The sequence below is a fragment of the Anopheles ziemanni genome, chromosome 2 (genome assembly GCF_943734765.1).
Source record: "Anopheles ziemanni chromosome 2, idAnoZiCoDA_A2_x.2, whole genome shotgun sequence".
In the NCBI taxonomy this organism is placed as follows: Eukaryota; Metazoa; Arthropoda; class Insecta; order Diptera; family Culicidae; genus Anopheles; species Anopheles ziemanni.
Window position 1 is genome coordinate 63,803,393 of NC_080705.1, and position 23,456 is coordinate 63,826,848.

The following is a 23,456-nucleotide window of genomic DNA, read 5'->3' on the forward strand; positions in this document are numbered from 1 at the left end:
AACAATAAGCGGATAGTCAGAATGAGATGTGTCTCATTCGTTTTGATTTCGATCCAAACAACCGCTGCTTTGCTCGGCGTATACAAATCCCAGCCTAACGCTACGTTTAGACCATATCCAGCAAACTGTACCATTTTCTTCATACCGTACCTCCGGCGAGCCATGTTGTCGTTAAAATTTCGTTATATTTGCTATTAAAATATCATTAAAATACAAACAATCAGTTCATCCGGTTACTTGAGGTGGCAGCAGTATACATTTACGGTTTTTGAGGTTCACGAAGTCAGTTATTTTAAATTGTTTATTATACATAAGTTTGTACTTGGTGTAAACTTCGTTTAACTACAGACTATGCTATTGTCTTACTTAAGAAAGTTGCGTTCCATGTATGAAGAAACAGCGTTTAGAAATTTTTAACCGATGAAAAATATCCATCTAATCGATGAATGCTGTAAGGATTGCTATTATTGACTGCGAAATTTAGATTTTGAGCACCAAAATAACCTCTAGTGGTATCCAACAGTGTACTGAAATAGTGTGATATACATTTGAGGGGAGACACGGAACTAAAGGATATGCGTGCAGCAAATAGTGAAGTGTTTGTGGATGTAAAAAAGGTAAATCACTTAGGAATAACATGATAACCGCTTTCCAATGTAAAATGGGGTGTGGGAAGGGTATAAGTGTCATCACGCGATGCACCTGCCTTCTATCAATCCCGTTAGAAACCAGGATATGGTATCGTATGAAGGGTCTTCTGTCAGTCCTGTTTAACCACGAAGTGAGGTATAAGTAGACTGAAGTGATGGTACTAGAACTGCTCTCAAACAAGCAGTTATTTAAAAATGATTTCCTCCGATCGGCTCGCAAAGTGGTGCGTATTTGCCAGCTTTTTGGAACGGTGCCATGGTATCTGGATCTGTTCGAAGCCGGTTTCTTCCTTCGAGAGCAACATCAGGGTGGGTTGCGATGTTGGAGACTATGGTGCATGCAGGGGTTGAACACGGTCTACTCGATCATGATCACTTCGGCTATAATGACCACCACTGTGCTGCAGCACTCTGACTTCGACTGGAAGATGCCGTTCATGACGCAAATGTTGTACATCAGCGAGTATATCACGGCGAACGGTGTGGTGCTGATGGTGTTGATCGGGTGTCATTATCAACGCTGCTTCTATCGAAAATTTGCAGAAAAATTGCTCGCAATCACGGCCAGCATCGCATCCTGCGGTGCTGCGGTCGATTTTCAGCGCATCGAGAACATCTTCAACCGACTGCTGCTCGGGGTGGCACTATTCTTCGGCACCGTGCTTACGGTGGACTTCCTGTACAACGATCGATCGTTTTGGAGCTTCTTGAGGAGCTCCTCCGTGTACACGTTGTCGAACATAATCAACGTGCTAGGGCTGATCCAGTACACCTACCTGCTGTACTTCATCTATCTATTCTACAGCGACGTGAACCGGTTACTAATGTCCTACACGGTTAACGCATCCCGGGACAAACAGTGTCGCACACGCCGTCGTCTGTCATACGAGACGACGATCGTCACGCCGTCTAGTGGTGGCGCTTCCTTGCTGTATGACTATGCTCACCTCATCGATCTACTACGCTCGATCCACCTCGAGTTGAACGAGCTGCTCGAACAGGTGAATGACTGCTTCGGGGTGCTGATCGTATCCACCACGACCGCCTCCTTCATCGTGCTTAGTCTGCAGTTCTTTGCCATCTATACGTTGACAACGGTACGGGTATGGAAAGTCAGTGACACGTTATTGCTGGTGTACACCGTCTTATGGATAGTGCTACATGGTGCCAAAGTCCTGATGGTTCTGTACCCTAGCCATCTAGTGCAGAAGGAGCGGGAGCGTACAGGACCCATTTTGTACCATTTCAATCCGCACGAGAAGGATACAGCACTCGCAAACGCGGTAAGGGAACGAATTTGCCATGTATGTTGTTAACGGTGATCACGTCTTCTTATACCTTTCACATTTCCAGCTAATGAAGTTTTCGAACCAGCTTCTGCACGAAACGGGACACCAAACTGCTTGCGGTCTCATTCATTTGGAAATGACGCTCATAAGTACGGTAAGAAAAGAGCTTTATAAGACTTTTCCCCTTCGTCTATAGTTAAATCTAGGTTTTCCACATTCGTTCTATGCTCATTCTACTCATTTCTGACAATTGATGAGTTATAGATTGTTACAGCTTCTGTTTTACCATAATAACGTGTTCTCGATCAAAAAAGCGTTGCCATGGTTGACTGAGGGAAAATACCAATCTCATCTCTGAGGTTCGAATATCAAGACAATTAGGCGCAGATAACGGCTGTTGAATTATTACTCAGAAGACTGTCGCAAATTGCAATTACCACTAAGCTGGTTTTTATTTTATTTTTGTATCGTAATACTTGAATTAGTTTTCTGTTAAACGAAGTTATGTTCTTTATCATAGTTATAAAAAGCAATATGAAATAATGACCGAAATACTATGTTTATCGTTTCTGCAGATGGTTGGTGCGCTTACGACCTATCTGGTCATTCTGATACAGTTTGACACGGCCGTATCACAAGGCCAATCGACTGCCAACGCGTCCCAGAAGGGTAGTTCCGGCGCCTAGCACTAGGGATTCCACCCCCATCGCACCGATCTAATAAACTTTGCATCAGATTCGAGCACGAAGGTGGCGTGATTCGATGTTTCGAGGGATCCGAAGCAATACGCTTCGAAGATGAGTGCATCAAACAACGTGTAGAGAAGATAATGATGGACATTTCAATTTCAAATCGTATCTACCTACTCAATGGGGTAAGTTAAAATACTGTCCTTGACGGTCCATTTTACACCTCGCATAAGCTAAGAAATTTATAAATGTAAAAATGTCAGGAAACGATTCGATTTGTACAAATAAGATAAAGTTGGCTCAAAACAATGTACTTAAATTGAACCCCCTCGGGTGTATACTTGTTCTTGAAAATTGAACTCAATTTTATTGAACTGATGACGTCAGTATAATTTATATCACTTAATCCTAATCGTTCGATAAAAACCAATCTTGTACATTATCATTACGGTACACTACACACCGGTAGAAAGTGTTTTCAACTGTTTGCTCTATTGTAGCCACCCTACCCCGGGGGCTCTAATAGTGACAAACGCTACAACTATCTTATCAGCTAGCGGTTTGTGTTAACAAAATTGAGCCAAAACAATAGCAAATCACCTTTCACCAACCCCCCCGTGTGGGGTTTGCTTCTCAACGCTCCAGTCTCTGTGGTATTTCCGTAATAAATTCACATCCAGATACTAATCAGATAAGAGTGATGGAGGTTCAATTTCCGACATTGGCTCATAAAATCGGCAATGATTGAACATATTGGCGTGCACATCCGCAAACAGAGACAACAACGGACCAGCAATACCGGCGGACGGCCGTCGCGTTAAATGGCAGACACAACAAACAAGTAAAAATAAAAAGGTGATAGCCATGCTCTTCCTTCTCAATCCGAGAAGGAGAACGATAAAATACACTCCATCCCGGGCCCCCGCTGGTTTACAACCGGCTGTTCTTATCGACGGTGCGCTCATCGTTCGCCAGTATCGTGTCGGTGTGGTACACTAGCTCCGGATCGGAGTCGGATAGTTCCGTCGACGCTCCCAGGTCCGCGTCCCCTTTGTTGCCTTGCAGCTCGGCCTTGCTGTAGTGGTACACGATCGCTGCCCCGAAGCTGTCCCCGAGCACGTTCACCAGCGTTCGGAAGCGATCCCTGGAAATGCAAGGGTAAAAATACTTGTGAGATCTTCTTCGAGAAATAAAACCCCTCTCCTCATGCGACTTACAGCAGCCAATCGACGGCAATAATGAGCGAAACGTCTTCAGCGGGCAGCCCAACGGTGTCCAGCACCATCACCAGCGTGACCAAACCTGCCTGCGGGATGCCAGCCGCACCAATACTTGCCGCCGTGGCCGTTATACTGATCGCCAGCACGTTACCAAACGATAGCGAGAGTCCTAGGAAATAGAAATCAAAACAATTAGTACTTCGAAGCTCGGAGGAATTACGAGGATCCATCCTCAGAGCATGTGAGGAACTGGGTCCTTACCTCGTAGCTGGGCAATGAAAATAGCGGCCACCGCTTCGTACAGCGCCGTTCCGTCCATGTTGATCGTGGCCCCGATCGGTAGGACGAAGCGTGACACGCGCGGATCTATGTTGTTCTTCTCCTCCAGACACTGCATCGTGACGGGCAGCGTGGCCGAACTGGAAGACGTACCGAAGGCGGTCGCCAGCGCCTGCCCCATGTTGGCGATGAACCGGAACGGGTTTTGGCGCGTAAACAGGAAGAACAGCAACGACAGCACGACGAACCCGTGGAACAGAATGCCACCGGCGACGACGGCAAAGTAGAGCCCAAGCTTACCGAACATGTCGCCGAGGTCCTCGATTTCCAAGATTTTCGATGCAATCAGGAAAGTGACTCCCACTGGAGACAGCCTGCGAAGTGGGGTGAGAAGTATCGTGAGAGGAATGTCGTGAAAAAAGGTAAAAAGACAGAGATAAACGATTGGCGTACCACATCGTTACTATGGTGATACAGAAGCGTTACTTTTCGATCAACGGTTGACAGGTGGATTCGGATTAATCTTTCTAATTTAACTGTTGATGATGTTTTAATGTAGATAAATACCAATACTTCATATAGTAAAAATGAAGAAGAATGCCAATCAATTCCAATATGTCCTAATTATGCAGAAATTAACTCAAAGCTACGAAACCTGCATTGAAAACAAAGTTGTTTTGCTAACCTAATTTTTACTTTCGATCAAAATGATCCTCAGTTCCAACACTTGTACACTTTCAGCTTTCTTATATGTTTCATTGAACTACTCGAGCGATTTGTCATTGACATTTTCGGGAGGTACTCAAGCTGTTGTTCGTTTTTCTGATTGGATTTTGGATTGGTTCGGAAGGGAGCCTACTTACCATATCACCCATCCGGTGACCTTCATCACGACGTGGGACAGCTGCTGGAAGAACTTCAGTACCAGCGCGTTCTCCTGCTTGGTGGCGCCGAGAGCCACCCCGAACACGATCGAGGCGACCACCAGTCCGAGAATGTTCATACCGTCTGCGTACACGCCGGTGATGGTCCACTTGTAAATGTCGCTCTCGGTCGGATTGTCGGCCGGTGGCTTCAGTACCGTCTGATACTGCTGCGTGCAGGCCTGCACCAGATTTGGCGGGAACATGTTGCGCACCAGATCGAGCAGCGTGTCGACCGTCGTCACGTTACGGCCCACTCCTGAGCCGGTCCCTTCCTCCGTCTCGTCGTCACTGTTCGAACCGGGCTTGATGGTGATCACGAGCACGATTCCGAGGATCACGGCCAGCACCGTCGTGGCGAGGTAGTACAGCACCGCCCGGCCACCGATTTTTTTCGACAGCGACAGATCCAGCGAACCGACGGCCGCAATCAGCGAGGACACGATCAGCGGCAGGATGAGTGCCTTCAGCGTGCGCAGGAACAGATCGCCGACATAGTTGATGTAGGCAACGTCACGCAGGTCCCAGGATTCACCTTCGGCCGGCACCGCCCGCAGTCCGAGCCCGAGCCCGATACCCACGACCACACCGAGGATCGTAAGCGTGGTGAGGAGGTTGCGCCTCACAAAACCCCACACGTTCGGCCACTTCATTGTTGTTGCTCGCCGGAAGGTTGCACTGAAACTGAACGGACATACAGCGGCGCGTTAGTGTCCGCAGACGCGAAGAAGCAGTGTCTTTAAACCCGCTGCGAACCCGATACACAGACACACGCGAATGCCTGTACCATTAATGCCACCACCGGTACGACGGCGGGTTCTTTTCTCCGGTATTTGGAACAAGGTTGATCGGTTGGGGACCAAGAATGGGCTGCACTTTATGCGCCCTTAGGGAGGCTCTTAGATACCTCCTGGGCTATGACGATATCTATTGTCTTATTAAGATAACTGGGATGAAAGCCCCCCTCCCTTCCCTCCACCTTCCGGGGGGAAATTATGGCTCCGTTATGGAGATAAGCCTGCCATTAAATGCGAGAGCAATAACCCACCCCTACATGGCGGGCCACGGTCAATCTCGGTTGCTCGTTTTTGAACTCGGACCACCTCAACCGTCTTCAAGGGTGCAAAACGTGCGTGCCCATGAACGTTGACTAAAACCAATGCAAAAAAGTTGAAACCTTCGCCATGTGTCCAAAAAAGTCCGTTGTACGCAGATAATTTCCAGTTACATTCACGCGACGAGACTAATGTGCAGTGACGGGTCGGGAGGCCGCGGAATGCATCACATGTCTTCGACGAAACACGCTCTCAATAACCCTGCGTTTTTTTCATTCCTCAAAATCCTACCAAAAAAAAAAAAAAAAAAACACAACAACATTCTTTCCCCGTACCATCGAACGGAACTGGTTTTAAAGCGTCCGGTGGCTGAAAAATCTGAACCCCCTTCCCGAAACTCCTCTCCAACCCTTCGAAATTTCGTTTTCCTCACGTGTAATAAAGGAAGCAGTGGAAAAGGGAAACCAATCATCAGCATCGCCAACATCATCATCATCATGATGACCGGGCATCTAACGATCGACGGGTGGCATCTGTCGGTGCCCCTACTCATCCGGTGTTCTGTTTTACTCTCGTTCGGGGTGAATAGAAAGCAAAAAAAGTAACAACCCCACATCAAATCATCCCCCGACCCTATTGTGCAGGGAGATTTTCGGGGGGCTTAGCGTAACAGCAAGAGCATAAAAACTGTCTGCATTTTAAGCTTCGCTCGGTAAACCCGCTGTTGTTGGTGGTGGGTATGTTTCGGGACTTTTTTTTGGGGCTTTCCAGCTTTAGTTCAATTACACTCGATTAAACTTTTGAATGAATACTGACCTGGTGTGGACTTTCCGGCGGGGGAATACCATTTTACAGTGATTGCTCATTTAGTTTACCTATTTTATTAACTTTACATGTTTAAAAAAATTAACTAGTCCTTATTTCTTTTAATTTTTTTTGTTCATATAAACTGAAGTCTACTGATGTCAAATTCACTATGCGTTGACCGACTCTTTTTTGTGTTTGAATGCTTCATCATAATGAACAAGTCCAAACACGTGTTTTATAATTTTTTTCAACGAATATCGATTCATTTTAAAAAATTAAGCTTTTCTCTAAAAAGTTTCTTTAACAATTTTGCCTTGTATTTTAGCATGATTAAATCAAGATAAACAAGGGAGTTACATTAATGTGATCGATTTTCCAAAATTAGGTAATATGCAAGGGGTGGAGATGGTGGAGGAGGAAGAGGAGCAGGCGTGGAAGGAGGTAGGAGGATAGAAGAGGACAAGCAATGTTTGAAGCAAAAAATGATCTCTGATCCGATCGTCTTCAAGATTGTCTTGAAAAGAACTTCGTCATTGGATTTACGCCGATTTGGATGTGCCATCATAAACCGGTCACGTATTTGGGGGTTTTTTTTCGCGTTCACTACCACGAACCAAGCCCCCCAATCTTCACTTTTGGTTTCTGATGTTACATCGCCAAAGGGCTGAAGTGTTGTTTGTTGTTATTCTTTGTTCTTCAAATAAAAAAAGGGGTTGAAAGAGAATCCGTATGCTCAAGGTTGTGAAATTACCGAACGAAAGAAAAACCAGATGCTAACGATGTTGCGAATAGGAAAGCGAAAATGTTACCTCAACATTGACTTCATCGAGACACTTTTTTAAGATCATTTGAATGCGATGATCAGTATCGCTTAATAAAATTTGTAAAACAGAACGAGTAGAAATTTTCTTCAAACACAAAACCAACAGGAAATGATCCGAGCCGTTCTTCGTTTGTTGAAAGATAAACCCCCGACCGGGAGGATGTCACGGTTGGTCACATTGTTGGGCGTCCGGATGAACTCTTTGACGCCTATGTCATAAATTCTGCCAGCGCCGATTAGGACGCACACGGTCTATTGCCTCGCCCGCCCGCCGGCCCTCCTTCGTAAGGGTTTTATGACTCCTTATCGTGACCGCGCGAAAACGGTTCCGTACCGATCCGCTTCCTTGATTATGATGAATCGGTGTATCTACGTCTTCCTTAATGGCAGTAATTGACTGTTGTAATGTAGTTGACGATAAGGCCGGAGATATCTATGCCGTTTTAGGGTACAAATCTAATTACAGAAGTACGGCATAGACCGAACTACTCGGTATCAGATTAGCAAGATCTGTCTCGGTCTGTCTTGTTACTTGGTGTCTACAAGAACCAGTGCTTCGAAAGTTTGTATGACTGATCGCCGAGTGGGATACTTTTTGCGTGATTAATGCCACAGAACATCTGCTTACATCATCCCGCACAAGTGTGCACAGATCGTTTCACTGGAGAAAAAGAAAACGAAACCGACTCCACACAGCCAACGTGTGACGAATCGACGGGCGCGGAATCCGGAATCGATCGCGAAAACGTGATAGACAAACTGGTCGTGATCAATTATTTCCACGAGTCCGTACGTACCGCCGACGAGCGCCACGCGGTGGTTGTATCTGTTCTAAACCTGGGCGCACTTTCCGGAGACAAATTCCACGCTTCCGTCGCCCCGGTTTGCTCTCAAGGTGATCTTAAACAAACACAGATAAAACTGCCGCGAAAGAGGCTGGATGGAGCACACCTCCGTCTGGAAATGCAAAACCTCACTATGATGGTGAATTGTTTCCAACAGGTGGAGGTTGGTTTAGGAATCAGAGAACCAACTGACCGACACCCGATGCACATGATCAGATACAACGTGGAGGTATTTAATTCACGAATCGCACATATGTTTTATGCACCTCCCCAGCTGGACCAGGTCAATTCTCCCGCGTGTGCACTTAGTCGGACCGACTGGCGCGACTTTCCATTTTCACGTATCTACTCGACACGGTCACTGAGCAACTCCGGTAGGTTTTCGGTTTGCAGAATGTACTAAAGATATTCGTCACTTCCTGGGTCATGGTCCGCGCATGACCGCGTGAAGGTGTGCCCGATGCAGTTGATCAGAGCTGCGTCCACTTCAATCATTAGTTCTTACTTATTGTTTTATCTGTTCTTTTCCATCTACTGTTTGCATTGTTTGCTCTCACTTACGAATTGTACACCGGGTTCGTTGACGGTTTGTGCCCAACTTGGTTCCGTTTTTTTTTTATTTTATTTTTTTTTTTTTCAAACGCTGCTCGCCCGCTGCAAACCCGTTTGAACTACTTTTACTAAAAACCGAACCGTTCCGCGCGACGGTTCGTTCTGTACTGTGTGCCCCGTGGAAACAACTGTTCCGTATAAAGCCTTTAAGATAATATGCGCCGCCGGCGGGCGGCTGGACGAGATGGGGGGAACGGCGTGGGCTGTTGGTACCCAGCGTGTGTGAGTGTGAGGCTGGGGATTTTTCTTCGTCTAGTGCCGAAGTAAAGAAAACAGTGATACAGTATAAACATTTCGTGAATGATTGCTCGGAACGCGCGTCCACGTGTTGAGCGTTTTACATACATAAAAATATGTAGATGTTCAACTGCCATGTTATGTCTCCAGGAATTTAAACAAAACCGGGAACAACGAGTTAAAAGTTAAATGCACTCGATGTCTGTGTCGATAGGTCAATCTTAGCTTGGACATTGTGGGGAGATGGGTTGGAAGGAAGCGAAGTTGGTTTATTTGCACTTTCGTAGAATCGACCCTCTCGGGCGCATTCTTTAAAGTAATTAAGACCATGAATCACCGAGATGAGCGATCATCCATGCGTTCGAGCTTGAATTAATTGACATAAATTGTGATGTCATTGATCACAATTTTTAATATTCATCGCGAAAGATGAAAAATTGATTGTTATTAATGCGATTGATATTATTAAACCATTTCAAGGTGATTTCAACTAACAGATTTATTTCTCACATCTCTGTTCAATTGCTTTCTTTCTTAATTTTTATATCGAGGTCTAACAAGAACAAATTTAACACGCTTCTTGAGCACTATCAACTTTATTCCAAGCTAAATACAACGAACAACGTTTAATTTGTTTTATTCTACTCAACTGCTGTTTTCCGTTCCGATGAAGTCCTTATAACCCGTTTGGAAAAACTCCTTCCGCAACGTTAGCGGGGCGGCCTTCTGGCGGATCAGGTAGTTCACGTTGCCTTTGGCGGTGTAGTAATCTTCACCAGTCAGCTTCCGGATGGCGACATTTTTCTTCAGTATTTTATCGTAAAACCGAGCGCCTGCATCGATCACATCTGGCCCCAGCTTGGCCATCTGCTTGTCGACGTCGGTTTCGTAGTAAATTTCGGTCATATCGGTGGAAAAAGAGTAAATGCCAAAACCGAACAGACCGCAGATCGTGTACAGCATGAAGCGCAGGGCACGTGGTCGAGCGTAGAAATTGCAGCGCTCGTTCAGCTGGGAAGCCAAACTATATGTGAACATCCACGAGACCGTCGGGATGATGGATTGTATCAGTGATTTGTGCGTTTTCATGGTAAGTAGCTCGCGTGCAATACCGAAAACCTGCTCATCTTCACTCAACACGAGCGCGTCCTCGAGCAGTTTACCCGGCTCTGTGTTCCAGTCGATCGGTTTGTTGCGGATCTTGATATCCTGTCGGTCCATATCCGCCGCACTGTCATACTCGAAGTTGCTTGGGATACCGACATACGCGCCGTACCGTGTCTTGAAGGAACCGGCGTTGAACACATCGAAACCGTACACGACGAATGGTTTGGCAAACTTTTTCTCAAACTCGGACAGGTCAAGCAAATCCAATGCACGTTTGTAACGTTGCTGTAGCTTTTCCGATAGCTTTCGCTCCTCACCATCTCTAGAAGAACGGATTCATGAGAGTTTAGAATTACATTTCCAAACTACCGGCATCTTCCTATACTCACTTGTACGCCTGCACGAACTCTCTGTAGTATGATATGCATATCGAGTGCGGAAAGTAGTGGCCTGCAAACAAACCTAATGCCGCGGTTGTGGCACCGTAGAAAACAACTTGACGGCCTGCTTCGGTGAGGAAAAATGATACTTTTCCCGGTCTGACCATTGCGAACTGTGTTTTGAAGGGATTTTACAAACAATTATTCAATAGGTAGGATCGTTTGTTTTTGTTTTGATTTTTGATACAAGCTGTCAAAATTAACTGGTCTATGCCACAGTAGATAATTTATTATGTACTACAGTTGCACGCAACTGTTGCACAGTCGCACAGTTTTCAAAATGCCAGTTAAAACTATTTTTTACGTAGATTCACTTTTAATTTTTATTAATAGCGTTTGAGTCTAAAGGAAAATCGTTTCCTTTCCTGGAGAGCATGCAATTTAAGTCGTATCCAACCAGCCAACTCGATCGTTAGAAATTCCACAATCTTGGAAACGTAGAATCCGTTTTTACCAATAAATAACGCCACGGCACCACCGAATGACACTGCAAAGCACGGGTGAAAGAGCATATATCGATACGGGACATTAATCATTAGAAAGTGAGCGAATCCACCGGAGTAAGGTACCGAGCAAGTCTTCGTAGCTGAATATTAACACCCGTCGCAGCCGCGTTCGGGGTTGCAGGATCTCCCAGCGTAGCGAAGCCTTGTGGGTAAATGGAATGCCTCCTTCACTCGTCCTGTGAAAAAGCGAACGGAGATAAAAATAAGTTTCTCTCGTATACCCAACGGTGACGGTGTTAGAAATGTGGCCACTTCTTATCGGAGGCAACGTGTACACCATACTCACCACTGCGTTTTGCTGAGCGACGAAACGTAGAAGCTCACGTCGGTGCAGGATTTCAGACACTTGCAGCCCACATCGCTGTTCCACTCGGGATGCCGGTGCTGCAGGCAGTGTAGTCCTTTCACCGTACACTGCGGACCCTCTGCGCTCGGATCCCGTCAGCAAGTTTTCGCAAAAATTCCTTTTGATTAAAAACTCTGCCAACGCAGCAAGCCGAGACGAATTACCTACCGGCGAACGGATAGAAGTGGGGCCGGCAGCGACACAAGGCGAGCGCACGTTTCGCCCGGCAGCTCATGACACACAGGTTGTGGCTGTAGAACTGGAAAAGAAGACGTTCCGAACCGGGGAACCGGTGTGTGCTATTATAAATAACCGGTGCTCGCTTAAAAGCCCCGTTGCGTCGGGACGTCGGGTGGCCACGTACCGGTAACTGTTCGTACGTTTCATCGTAAAAGAAACAATTACGTTGCTTCACCGTCAGATCCTTGAGGCGCTCGTTGGCTCTACCGAAAGGGCGAGAGATGCCAGCGATGAGGCAACGCAGTACCGGACGCCGAACCAGAAGCACACAAAAGATAGGTTTTCAATCTGATTAGACGAAAAATTATGCGATGTACTAGAGCACAAGTGGCTTACACCATCTCCAGCACGCTGTACACGGCAACAAGCTCGTCCGATTCCTCCACGTTGGTGAACAGCTGATCAATGCTGGCCACCTCGTACGGCGAGTGGATGGTGTACTGAAAGTGTAACGGAAAGCCGAAAAACTGTCCTTAATAGGAAAATGGTGACAAAGGGCCAAAACTGGGCCACCTACCGACACTGTTGACCGATACATGTCCAGCTTCATGTAGCAGTGGTGTCTGTTGAATTCGCAGGATATGGGTTGCTTGTTTGAGAAATCCTTCTTGGAAGGCAGCAGACGCCTGAGGGGGTGAGAAACAAAGTCGAAAAAGTCACACACACTGTCCAACCCGGGCCGTCGATAAAGTATAAATTCGGAACAAAGGCCATTGGACTAACAGCTTCTTTGTAATCTTTGATTTTATATGCATTAATAAAAAAATGGACCAATGTTTCCGAAAAAAAAGTTTGGAAAGTATGCTTTCGGGCATTAATAAAAAAATGCTGGTTCCGTTTATCAAGCAAGCGGTCAATTTTTTTACACAAAACTCTTAAAGAAAAGTATTTGATTAAGAAATTTCACAAATTAAACGAACGAAAACTTCACATTTAATCTATAAACCATTGTTCAATTTTGATGTTCCATTGTAGGACTACGATTGTTCGAATCTAAAAGCTGATCAAAACGTTTCCCGGTTTCACCTGTTTAAAATCAAATCAAATCAAATTAAATTTGATCATGTTCTAAAGTGTTTGTGTTGAATTAAAACCAATTAGGAAAAGAATTAGGGAAGTATGGTGTTTCCTTGATTGAAGTTACGTGTCTTGCCGGAGGAAAAATAAACTTAAACCCAGTTCAACTGAGAGTCAGTGAATGAAAGTGCCTCTGCAAACTCTAATAAATTTTTTGATTAGTACTTTCTGAATGGGAAATTATCTGTTAATAGACGCAAATAAAAATCGCACTCAATCAAATCTAATCTTATATTTAAGATATTTATATTACTTTGATTAATAATTCACATTCATAAAGGATTTGTTATGTTAAAAATAAATCATAATCATGATATGGTCAATATGCAACAAATAAAATAATTACATGATAATTTGAAGAAAGATTAAGCTATACTCGACGCGCTTCTAGATTTAGTGCTCTGAAAAATGAAATATTCAACCCAATGAACTGTTTGACACTCCATCTCGTTCGTAGCAAAAATTAAGTGCTACTAGGGGTTAAATTATCCTGACCCTGCCCCGTGGCCAACCCCAACCGACCTCCCATTTTCCCAGTGTGCGAAGGTTCAGTCAGCCATAAAGAAATCGTCTCCAAAGCGCGCGTCCACCCGTTTATCTTTATGGCGGACGGTTGCTAAGTGCACCGGCGGTACTCACTCCGTCGCGTTGGTCCGCTGCAGGTAGGACAGGGGTGCATTCAGGCTGTAGCAGATGCCCCGCTCCGTGACAATCTGGTGCACCGGCGGAACCTCCTCGCCAGCCCCGACCGTCGTCGCCGGCTGGATGCTGTTGATGGCGATGTCATGGTGCGGATGGACCTGAGCCAAAAACGGTAACAATGAAGATAAAACCCGAAGGCTCTAGCGAGAGAGGCAAGCCGTCAACTGTTGCTGACGTCCGCGGGGATGGGTGAGAGGTTGCACCTTTTAGGGTGGTATGCTTACCGAGCTGATTAGCTCCAGAATGTCAACGGCATCGGCCGGCAGGTGGCGGGTGTCGTCGAGAAAGCGGGACAGATTGCCAAAGTCGGTCGCCGTCGCGTCGACGAGTGTTTGGACGAAATCGGTAAGATAACGACTCCCGGCGGAATCATTTACCGGGAAGCTGCCCCCGGGGAGGCTTTCCAGCGTTTGGGGATGCTTTCTGATCGTGTTGCGGTGAATCGTGGCGTTTTTTCCGGGGAAGGGTACGGTGCGGAATTAGAAAGTAAAAGAAGATTAATAGCAAAACCCATCGCGCAGAAAGGTAAACAGATGTGTAGACAACATCGTCAGCTTCCGTGCGAGGGGAACACTTAAAGGCCGATTGTCGGGATGGGCATCATGGAACGGCTGGCCGTGACTTCCGGTTTACCACCACCCCCAACCACGGTGCGGGTGGCACCGGGTGTCACCGGGTGTCACATTTGAGGGTTTCGTCAGCGATGAAGGATCAGCACTCCGATGTTGTACAACATGGTTAATCGTGTCGTGCTTTATTGCCTTCCTGTAGGGTTAAACGTTAACGGGTCTTGGTGACGGCATCCGAGCCAGCACGCATTCGCTGTCGGTCGGTTATGTTTTTGGGTGCTGGTATTGGTATGTATAGCATGGTATCATCATGTTGTTCTGAGCTTTAAAGGGGTTTCATTTATGACTTGTGCATGGATGATGAGGTTAAATCTCAAGGGTAGTTAATGGTGTTTTTTTAAATAGGTTCATTGGCTTTTGAAGGTTTAAATTTTTAAATTATATTATTCAAGATTTTCATTCTGTGGTATGGCAAGTAACTCTTCAAGTATTCTGTTTTAAACACGTTGTCTATTATACCTATCTATTATTCTATTATTGATATATGGATAGTTTCCTATAAATTATTGATATATCTATTATTGATATATGGATAGTTTCCTATAAATAATGCCTGTTTCTTTCCAGCAGAGCGTTGAAAAAATGAATTCTTTTTTTTTTTAATTTCCGGTTATAAATCTTGTTGATGATGATGATGAGCCCTACCTCTTACCCCAACATAGGTTTGAGAATGGCGGAGTTATGTTAAGACATTTGTGAGCAATAACCAAAGCAAATCACAAAGTGGGGGTATCGAAGTGACCCTTCATGAAAAAGACCCGTCAGCTCTCTTTTCCTTGCGTATACAGCGGTTAGCACAACTTCCAAAAGACAGAACGGGCAAAAAAAGTTGAAAAAATTGAAGTAATAAATCTGGTTGTAGAAACTTTTAATAGTTGAATGAACGAGAAAATAAAAATTGAACTTTACTACTAAAATAAACTAAACTTGCTACTGGTAATGATCATGAAAATAATTTTTCAAATCATAGTAATGAATAGTCTAATTACATTAGGGGGTCCGCGACAGCCGAGCGGTAGCGCCGGTTAGAAAATCGGCCCATGAGCGCCGGGGCTCACCACCTCGACAGCGTGGGTTCGAATCCCAACCGAGACCGGACCCCCTCCCCTGTACGAGAGGACTGACTATCCACGTACAACAGGGAAACAAGTCTCGTAAGCCCTTAACGGGCGGGCAGGCATGACCAAGAGGTCGTTACGCCAAGAAGAAGAAGAAGTCTAATTACATTTGCCCAAAAACTCCTTAGATAGAAGAGTTGTAAGAACACCATATTTTTTCAAAAAGGGTTAAATATTCAGGGATGGTAATATAAAAGAGTCCCGTTGAATATTATCAGCAGAGGCTCGACCTAATTAAATGGAATTAAAAAAATATGTTCAGTGTTTATTCTATCAAGCTTCCTTCTTTGATAGAAATAATTGACAAAAACTGAAATATACACAATACAATATCTCATTTCATTTTCCCCAAAGCAAAGCATATGTTACAGACAGCACAAAAGTCAAGAAAATAAGCTGCTTAAGCACAATGGTGTATGCTTGTTATGATTACTTTTCTTTCTCCCTTTGGCCACCTTTGGGATTAAACCCGTAAAGAACACTAATTTTCACTGCGGACTTGCACCGCATAATAGCGCCGCGATGCCTTGGCCCTTTCGCAGCTGGCGGCGAAGCAGGGACCGCCCGGTTTCCCGGAACCTTAATTATCATCATCTCACCGTGCCAGGTATGCCCGCGCCTTCCCCCAGTCGACCCGGTCGTGGAAGCAGAACGTTAAGCCCGGCATAATACCGATCCAATCGCGGTAGTTTTTGTCCAGCTGGATCGCGGTCGGGTTGGCCGCGTACCGTGCGTACTGATACTGGCCCAGCAACAGGACGCCCCGGATCGCCGCCAGGATAACGAGAACCCAGGAAACCCTACCCCAGCAAGGGAGAAAAAATAATTATAACATATTATATACCAAGGGATGCTGGTGGCCGCACTCACAACGGGTTAGCGTTTCATTCGTCAACCAAGACGTCGGGAGGGAAGGGATCAAGCTTACCTTTCGAGCGGATGTTTTCGACGATCAAACACGTACTGGAGTCCGGGCAGGTTCAGCACGGCCAGGAAGTTTTCGGCAACACTTTTTGTCGAATCCCGACCCACCGCCGACCGAGGGTCGATTGGTTTGCTTCCTTTTTTCCGCGCCATCGCTTCTGCCCCGCCGCGGGGGGTGTTTGGTTTGGTCAAAAGACGAACTTTTTCCCCACCACGACCACCACGATCTTATTTGCACCACTACCCGAAGGGATTCGTTCACGTTTTGTTTAACCTTACCTGGACCCTTTCGTATTTCCTTGCAGAAAGAACTAACCACGAAAATTGACCGCAGCACAGCCAAAAAAAAAAAAGGATAAGAAAACTTGGCGGAAAGCCTCCAATGCCTAATCTAACGCGGATCCTGGCCCTTAGGAGTTGCAGCAAGATGAAAGTAAACCAACTCTTCGACCGGCGCTCGCGGCACTGATTTGGGAAACTGTCTGGATAAAACAACCGACCAAGGATTAATGCTGACCCCTATCAAAACCGTTCCGCGGGAGAAGCGGGACAGAGTCCTAATTTATAGATTGGGCTGCCCGGCGCGGGGGAGGGATTATTAGAAATTAATTACGATCAGCCCATAGTCTAGCGTGCATTAGATGAATCAAAGCGAGCGAACAAAGACATCATCTTGATACGGTTCTCTGCTTTTATCGGGGCTCCATTGTTTTCCCGCCTTAAAAAAGGGAGCTTTTTCGGCCCTCAAATGGGTTGGTCGACGGGTTCGTGGTGTTAGCTAAATGTATTTCCTGTGGTAAGGTAATTAATCTTTTGCTGACCAAATCGTTCTCTATCAGGGACATATGCGAGAAAGGGATTTGAGTAACCAAAGTTTTACACACAACAAAACACATTGAATTATGTTCTCCTTGGCAACCCTGGTTAGAGTAGGTGATGAAAGTAATTAGAGCACGATAACGAAGATCGACGACAGGTTATTGTAATTGTTATGCTAATGTTTGCGAACGGGGTCGAATATCTTTCCAAAACAATTCGCCGTGGAATGCAGACGAAAAAATCAAATTCAAGCGAAAGGTTGGAAGAAACCGGCCCGAAGACAATAATTAACCCTGTTGGTGTCTGGAAAGTTTTACAAGTATTCGCCAAGTTGCCAACGAGGTGCACACGTACACTGGAACGTGATTCTTTAAGCTCGACTTAACGACAACTTTTCTTAGACAAGGAAAAAAGTGGGTTGCCAGGGATTTGTAATTGGTGTAGTACGCAAGTAAAGGATTTGCTTGCTAATAGCATCGCAAATACTTACCCCTCCTTAACGGAAATTATTGCCATGGGTTATTTTTCTTTCCGTGGTGTCATACAGTCAAAACATAACGCGCTAGTTCGTATTAAAATACTCTGAATGTTTATTGACCTTCATTGAATTAGGTTTCACTTTTTTTATATACTTTATTTCCTTAGTGGACAGTGCTGCACTTATCGGTTAACTACATAAGGGTGTAAAACAGACACGAGTCTGGGGTTGAGTCCTAGATGTGCTCGTCTTCTCGATCGTGCGTTTCTACAGGTTCGCACTCTGAATTGAACCTTCAATCATTCATTTCATAAAAACCGTCCAGATTTGTTTCTTAATGAGTGCAACCCTTCGTAGGGGGTTTTATTTTTAAATCGTTTCTAGCGATTTTTATACCTCGATCGAACATAATTTTTCATCTTCCCCCCCAGGGCCATCCTACAGGATAAAATGTGAATCACAATGAAGTATAGTGTAATGGCGTTCTAGGATTCTTTCCTCTTTTTCAACGTATTTATGTGTTTTGTTTTCACAGAAATGGTCCTCGATGTTTTTGATAGTTTCACATAATGCGTAGGTGTTTTTTTGGCTTCCTAAAGAAGTTCCTAGTATGGTGCAAGGATTTTTTTGATAGGTGCTTAAGTTGACTAGAAACAGTGGGACCGGAAAAGAGAACTCGGGACAATGGAAAGCGTTTGACAAACAACAGCAAACTTGCAGTGGTTGTTTGTATAGAGATACACGGAATAGGAAAAAGTGAGAATGAGAGAGATAGAAATTTCAATCTAGATAGAGTAAGTGATGTGTATAGAACAGTAGTATGAGTACGACGCTAGCAATAGACAACGATAGTTGTAAGTTAGTTAACAGGGATATGTGTGTGATTTTTAAATAGATGTTTTCGCAAGATTAGTAATGCGCTTGTCGTTAAGTTTTACCTTTTTAAAAATGGTGGATATTTGGGGTTGGGGGAAAAACGGTGAGGATGGTGCATTGGCGAACTTTCGAAGGAGTTCGTAACAGGTAAACAGGGTGAGCAAGTGTGAGGTAAACGTTAAATACTCTGCGAGGTCCTACAAGAGGAGAATGGTAGAGGATGTTGCTCTTTCTGCTAAATGGTGTTTTCCTTTTTATTTTTACTTTTTTGAGTCTGTATGGTGATGAGTTTTTTTTTATAAAATTCCTTCCATAAACTTCTCTTCTCATCCGGTCTAACAAGGATACTCGCGGGAGAGTAGTATTAAGGCTTAGTTGCTTAGTTCTTGCATTAGAATATCGACCACGTTTGGTTTTGGTTTTGCTTACTGGCGCTAACGTTTTTATTACTATTACTATTATTAATATTATTATTATTTTTCTAACATTGGATATAGAAACAGCAATTGTATTTTCCAGTAACATTCTTCACTTACCACGCTAAAGGTATTTCATGGACATTTATTGGACAATATTTTCCCGTATGAATTCCTATGGTCTTATCCATTTATTTACAGGTCCGGTGTATATGCGACTCGCGGAGGGTTTTAGTTATAAAATGTACGCTAGAGGAACGTCTTTCCACTCTACACTACACATTACTTGTTGTGGTGTCTTCCAAATCAAGAATATTCTAGTAGATTTATTTATTTTTTTTATCCCTTTATAGCCATCTTTTTATTTCGGTTGGGAAAACGACCCGAAAGTGGTCAAACATAAAGTAAACTATTCGAATTGCCTTTTTTAAAAAAGAACTAGCACTCATTTCTAATTGTGCACTTTGTAAGTACATTTTCTCATATCCTTCCTATTGAGTGCATTTCTTCCGGAACAAGACACAAAATGGTCCCGTGTCACATTTATTTTTTATCATCGTGTTGTGTGCTTAAAGAGTTGTATAACTTATATAATTCTAGGAGCGGTTTTGATTGCTTCTTGAAGTTGTCAACCAAGCTAAAAATAAATTCATTCCTTCCACGACTGTCAGAAGTTAATAATAGTTTTGCTCGCTGTAAATGGCCGGGAGTTGTTGCTAATCCACTACGATGGACATTAACACACACACAAACGCACGCTCTATTAGTTATATTTTGAGAGAAAATATGTGAACAAAGTCTTTGAGGAAATTGTTATTCTTGTTACTTTTTTTCTTGCTGTTGAATTGTAACAAACGAATAGAATGCTGATTATTGTCTCTGTGCTTGAATGATCATCATTTCTTATTTCCACGTCGATCAGATTTCATTTAATTTACAAAAAAAATGTTCCACAAAATGTATCAAAACACTTTTCACGAATCCGGCGGCGAGTTATTCGGTTGTTAATTCAACCCAACGCTTAAGATTTCCGTGAAATTTCCATCCCCGATCGCCTTCGGCGTGTTTGCGCCATTTTGCGCCCGAAGGAAATTGTTTTGCCGTTTTACCAAATTACCATTCCATTAGTCGTACTTCGTTCGTCGAACTTCCTCCACAATCGGTGGAACAATTATCTCCCTAATTGGCGCCGCGTTGTTATAACGAATCATTTTAAGGCGGCATTTTCCCTCCATCGGTCAATTGGAGAACGCCGTTCGTTAGTGGATCCCGTGTGGTTCCGCGTTTTGCGCACTGCGTTTTAATTTTGGTTCAACGGAGAAGGAAGAGATTAGCATAGAGCTGAAACAGGCCCAACCGAACGAAAAAAAAACAAGACAAAAAAACTGGCATGGACCTTCTCGCCATCCTTCAAATAAAGGAAAATTCTCCCCGTCCCCATCTAAACGATTCATTTACTAATTATCACTTACTTTCGGTGCCTTCGTGTGTCCTGCTTTCCGACACTCGGCCCTATTCCCGGGTGAAGCTTGTGTGAACACTCTCATCGACCGGGGACGAGATGGAAACCAAAAAGGCTGCTCCCAAAATCATTCCAACCCGGCGGTCGGGATTTAGGCTAAATATTTACACTTCAAATTAAACCATCATCGTTTCGGTTCGTCGTTCGGCTGGCAAGGGGGAAGTGAACGGGGCGTTTCATAGGAAATTGGGACCATCTCACGCCGGAGAAGAAAGCTATCCATTTTGTGCCAGCGAATTGTCCTTTTTTTGGTTTGAATTTTCTGTTAGTTTTTCCGCTGCTTTCGGTGCTCTTTTTGCTGGTCTGATGATCCTGTCCATGTTCATTCCCTTGTTGAGCAACGTTTGACTAAACGGGTACGAGTTTAAATACGCTCGCCGCTTCGTATACTTAGGTTTACCGTTTGCATTAAGGGCTTTTAATTTTCTACATTTACCCAGAGTAAAAATAACAAAAATTAAATAACAATATAGTGACTGGCGGGAATCCGTCCACTATCGCGTGTTCCTCCAAACTGGGACTGTTGTCGCTCCCGGTACGCACATTCAGTAGCGCTCCTTTTCGATGGTTTTCCCCTCGGGTATCGTACCTGGGCCGTCCGCCGGAACCGCCACCTTCTTCGTAACCCCATTTCTGCGCTCGGGAAAGTTTCCGTTTCCCGCGAAATGACAGGGTTTCCACCGAATGTCCGAAGCGACGCGCGAAGGAAGAAATGAAAATTAATTTAATTACACCAACATTTGGCAAATCAGTCCGGCGCATTTGGAAGCTCTCGCCAAATGGGGAGCAGGGTGAGTTTTGTTTTGTCAAGCATGGCTTAAAACACCCCGGCCGTTGTTGATTTTCCGTTGAGCAAAGCAGCAGTAAGCGGGGCCATTAAATGCTACGAGGCGCTACAGGCAGCTATGAAGGGACGGGAAAGCAAGCGACAGGCGACAAGTGCTCACCTACAGATTCGGTACGGGTACGGGCTTCGGCGAGCTATGATTGACACGGGCACGATGACATGCAGGATGTTGGATGGAAGCAGTCCCCGCCCAGGGGTCTTTGCGGTGGGGATTGTTGAGTGGTAATTTTCCCGTTTTTTCTGCCCATGAAATGGGGTTCTCAAAACATGCTTAGTTGCTTCAGCAAAAGGCGTTGACAGGGCTGGAAAATGGAGCTCAACTGAAAGCGGGTACTGAAGGGACTAAAGGGACAGTAGTTACGATACCGGGAAACTATCCAACTGATGAAAGGGAGTTGTCCTACTAGACGGCGATGAGTTGAGTATTTTTAGCGTTAAGGTCGAAAGCTTGGCTAAAAGTGCTACCGGATGAAAGGTCATCAGCAGAGGAAAGGTCTTTTCTCTGAATTCTACTTTGAACAAATTATTTTATTCTAGCTACAAAGTGTTGTTTGCCAATCGAATATTTTCTGCAATGGAAAATTGCTCGTTTTCGTTATATTCAGTTTTCTTTCGATAAATCATTTGCGTTCTTCTGACGGTCAAACATAACTTGCGGTCAAACATATCTTTGTAGGTCGATTACGAAACAATCAAATCGATTTCGATTAGACTTCAAATCGAGCAGCAAAGGAAATTAATGAGTTCCTTAACGGTTTAATGAGCGGTCGCTCGAAACCCGTTGATTGTTTGGCACTATAGTGATAAATATTCAAATGGAACCGGGTTTGTCGGTCGAGGGTTTACCGCAAACATTGTCCAATGTGTCCACCGTTATCGCTATTTTGTCATTCCCATTCGGGGGCTGGGCATGTTCCAGAACCGACGGTTTTACTATCCACCTCCCTCGTGCAGGGAAATTTGCATTCCTGGTCGGTTGTTTTCCTTTCGTTTTTTTTGCCTGTGGACTAGACCATCAATCCTCAAGCGTTTCGTCGTTGTGGTATGCAAATCACAGCCAAATGTTCGTCAACAGAAAAAAAACAACACTAGAAAAAGTTTCTCTCACTTCGGTTGCCGGTTTTTCGTTCAGCTTTTTTATACAGCACGTCATAAAAACTCTTTTTACGCTGGCGGATGATTCACGGCAGACTCGTGCGAACGGCCGAAAGGATAATCCATCCCGTTCACCAGCGGTCACGGGAACGGCATCGTGTTGGCAAATGAGCTACCATTACCGTCGGATAAGGATGTGACTTTTGTTCCCTGCTGGTGGTCGGTGGGAGAGTTCATGAAGCGTGTAAATGGTTGTAAAAATTTCGGAGAGATTGCTGCACGTCCGCCAACTGCTAGCGCAGGATCTGCTACTTTGTCCCAGGCATCGCTTCTTTATGCTTCCGTCTCGCAGTGTGGCGAGTGTCCTTGCATTTTGATTTGATTCAACGCCACCGCATGACTTTGATGATGACATTGTGTGTGTGTGTCGTTTTAACGTTTTTTTTTATACGCCAAAGAGACACACTCGAAGAGGCAGCTCCGAAGAGCACCCTGTTGAAAGGTGCAGCTTTTCGCGTGTTTTGAGGATAGCGCAAGAGTAGCGAGACAATTTATAGTCATCGCAACTCGGTCCTTTCCGGGGAAATTTATTGTACATTTGAATCGATGCTGGCAACGAGACGGCGCTGGGATACCGTTTTTGTGGATGATTTATCATTATGACCCGTGCTCGTGCACTGGTGCACTGGTGAGAGCGCAATGTTCAACATTTTTATGTGAACTGATGCTCCTTTCTTCCCCATGGTGCAAGCAGCATAATTTATGGACATTGAGCAGAGCAAGCAAGCAAGCGAGCGAATGTCCTGTCGTACAAGACGTACGAAATGTGAAAACCAGACAACTTCACACAAACACACACACACACCCCAAGATACTCTAAACTCG

At 44.7% G+C, this 23,456-nt stretch overlaps 4 protein-coding genes across 4 annotated transcripts; 1 reads left to right on the forward strand and 3 right to left on the reverse strand.

The window, feature by feature from the left end:
* Window positions 1-805: 805 nt before the first annotated feature.
* Window positions 806-2,625, forward strand: LOC131294070 (putative gustatory receptor 59e). The gene is made up of 3 exons (XM_058322116.1): window positions 806-1,933; window positions 2,004-2,093; window positions 2,515-2,625. Exons 1-3 carry the CDS (start codon window positions 806-808, stop codon window positions 2,623-2,625), a joined length of 1,329 nt encoding a protein of 442 aa, XP_058178099.1.
* Window positions 2,626-3,558: 933 nt separating this feature from the next.
* Window positions 3,559-5,703, reverse strand: LOC131281271 (excitatory amino acid transporter 3-like). Its single transcript, XM_058310546.1, has 4 exons — window positions 4,991-5,703; window positions 4,110-4,501; window positions 3,846-4,017; window positions 3,559-3,772 (listed from the first exon to the last, which is right to left on the reverse strand). Exons 1-4 carry the CDS (start codon window positions 5,701-5,703, stop codon window positions 3,559-3,561), a joined length of 1,491 nt encoding a protein of 496 aa, XP_058166529.1.
* Window positions 5,704-10,018: 4,315 nt separating this feature from the next.
* Window positions 10,019-11,135, reverse strand: LOC131281027 (transmembrane protein 177). The gene is made up of 2 exons (XM_058310279.1): window positions 10,926-11,135; window positions 10,019-10,858 (listed from the first exon to the last, which is right to left on the reverse strand). The coding sequence occupies exons 1-2, from the start codon at window positions 11,081-11,083 to the stop codon at window positions 10,075-10,077; spliced, it is 942 nt and encodes a 313-aa protein (XP_058166262.1). The 5' UTR covers window positions 11,084-11,135; the 3' UTR covers window positions 10,019-10,074.
* Window positions 11,136-11,302: 167 nt separating this feature from the next.
* On the reverse strand, window positions 11,303-16,671 carry LOC131294072 (uncharacterized). Its single transcript, XM_058322117.1, has 11 exons — window positions 16,523-16,671; window positions 16,194-16,394; window positions 14,072-14,270; window positions 13,785-13,945; window positions 12,586-12,694; window positions 12,405-12,508; window positions 12,193-12,271; window positions 11,997-12,087; window positions 11,769-11,907; window positions 11,546-11,658; window positions 11,303-11,463 (listed from the first exon to the last, which is right to left on the reverse strand). The coding sequence occupies exons 1-11, from the start codon at window positions 16,669-16,671 to the stop codon at window positions 11,303-11,305; spliced, it is 1,506 nt and encodes a 501-aa protein (XP_058178100.1).
* Between the last annotated feature and the right edge of the window lie 6,785 nt (window positions 16,672-23,456).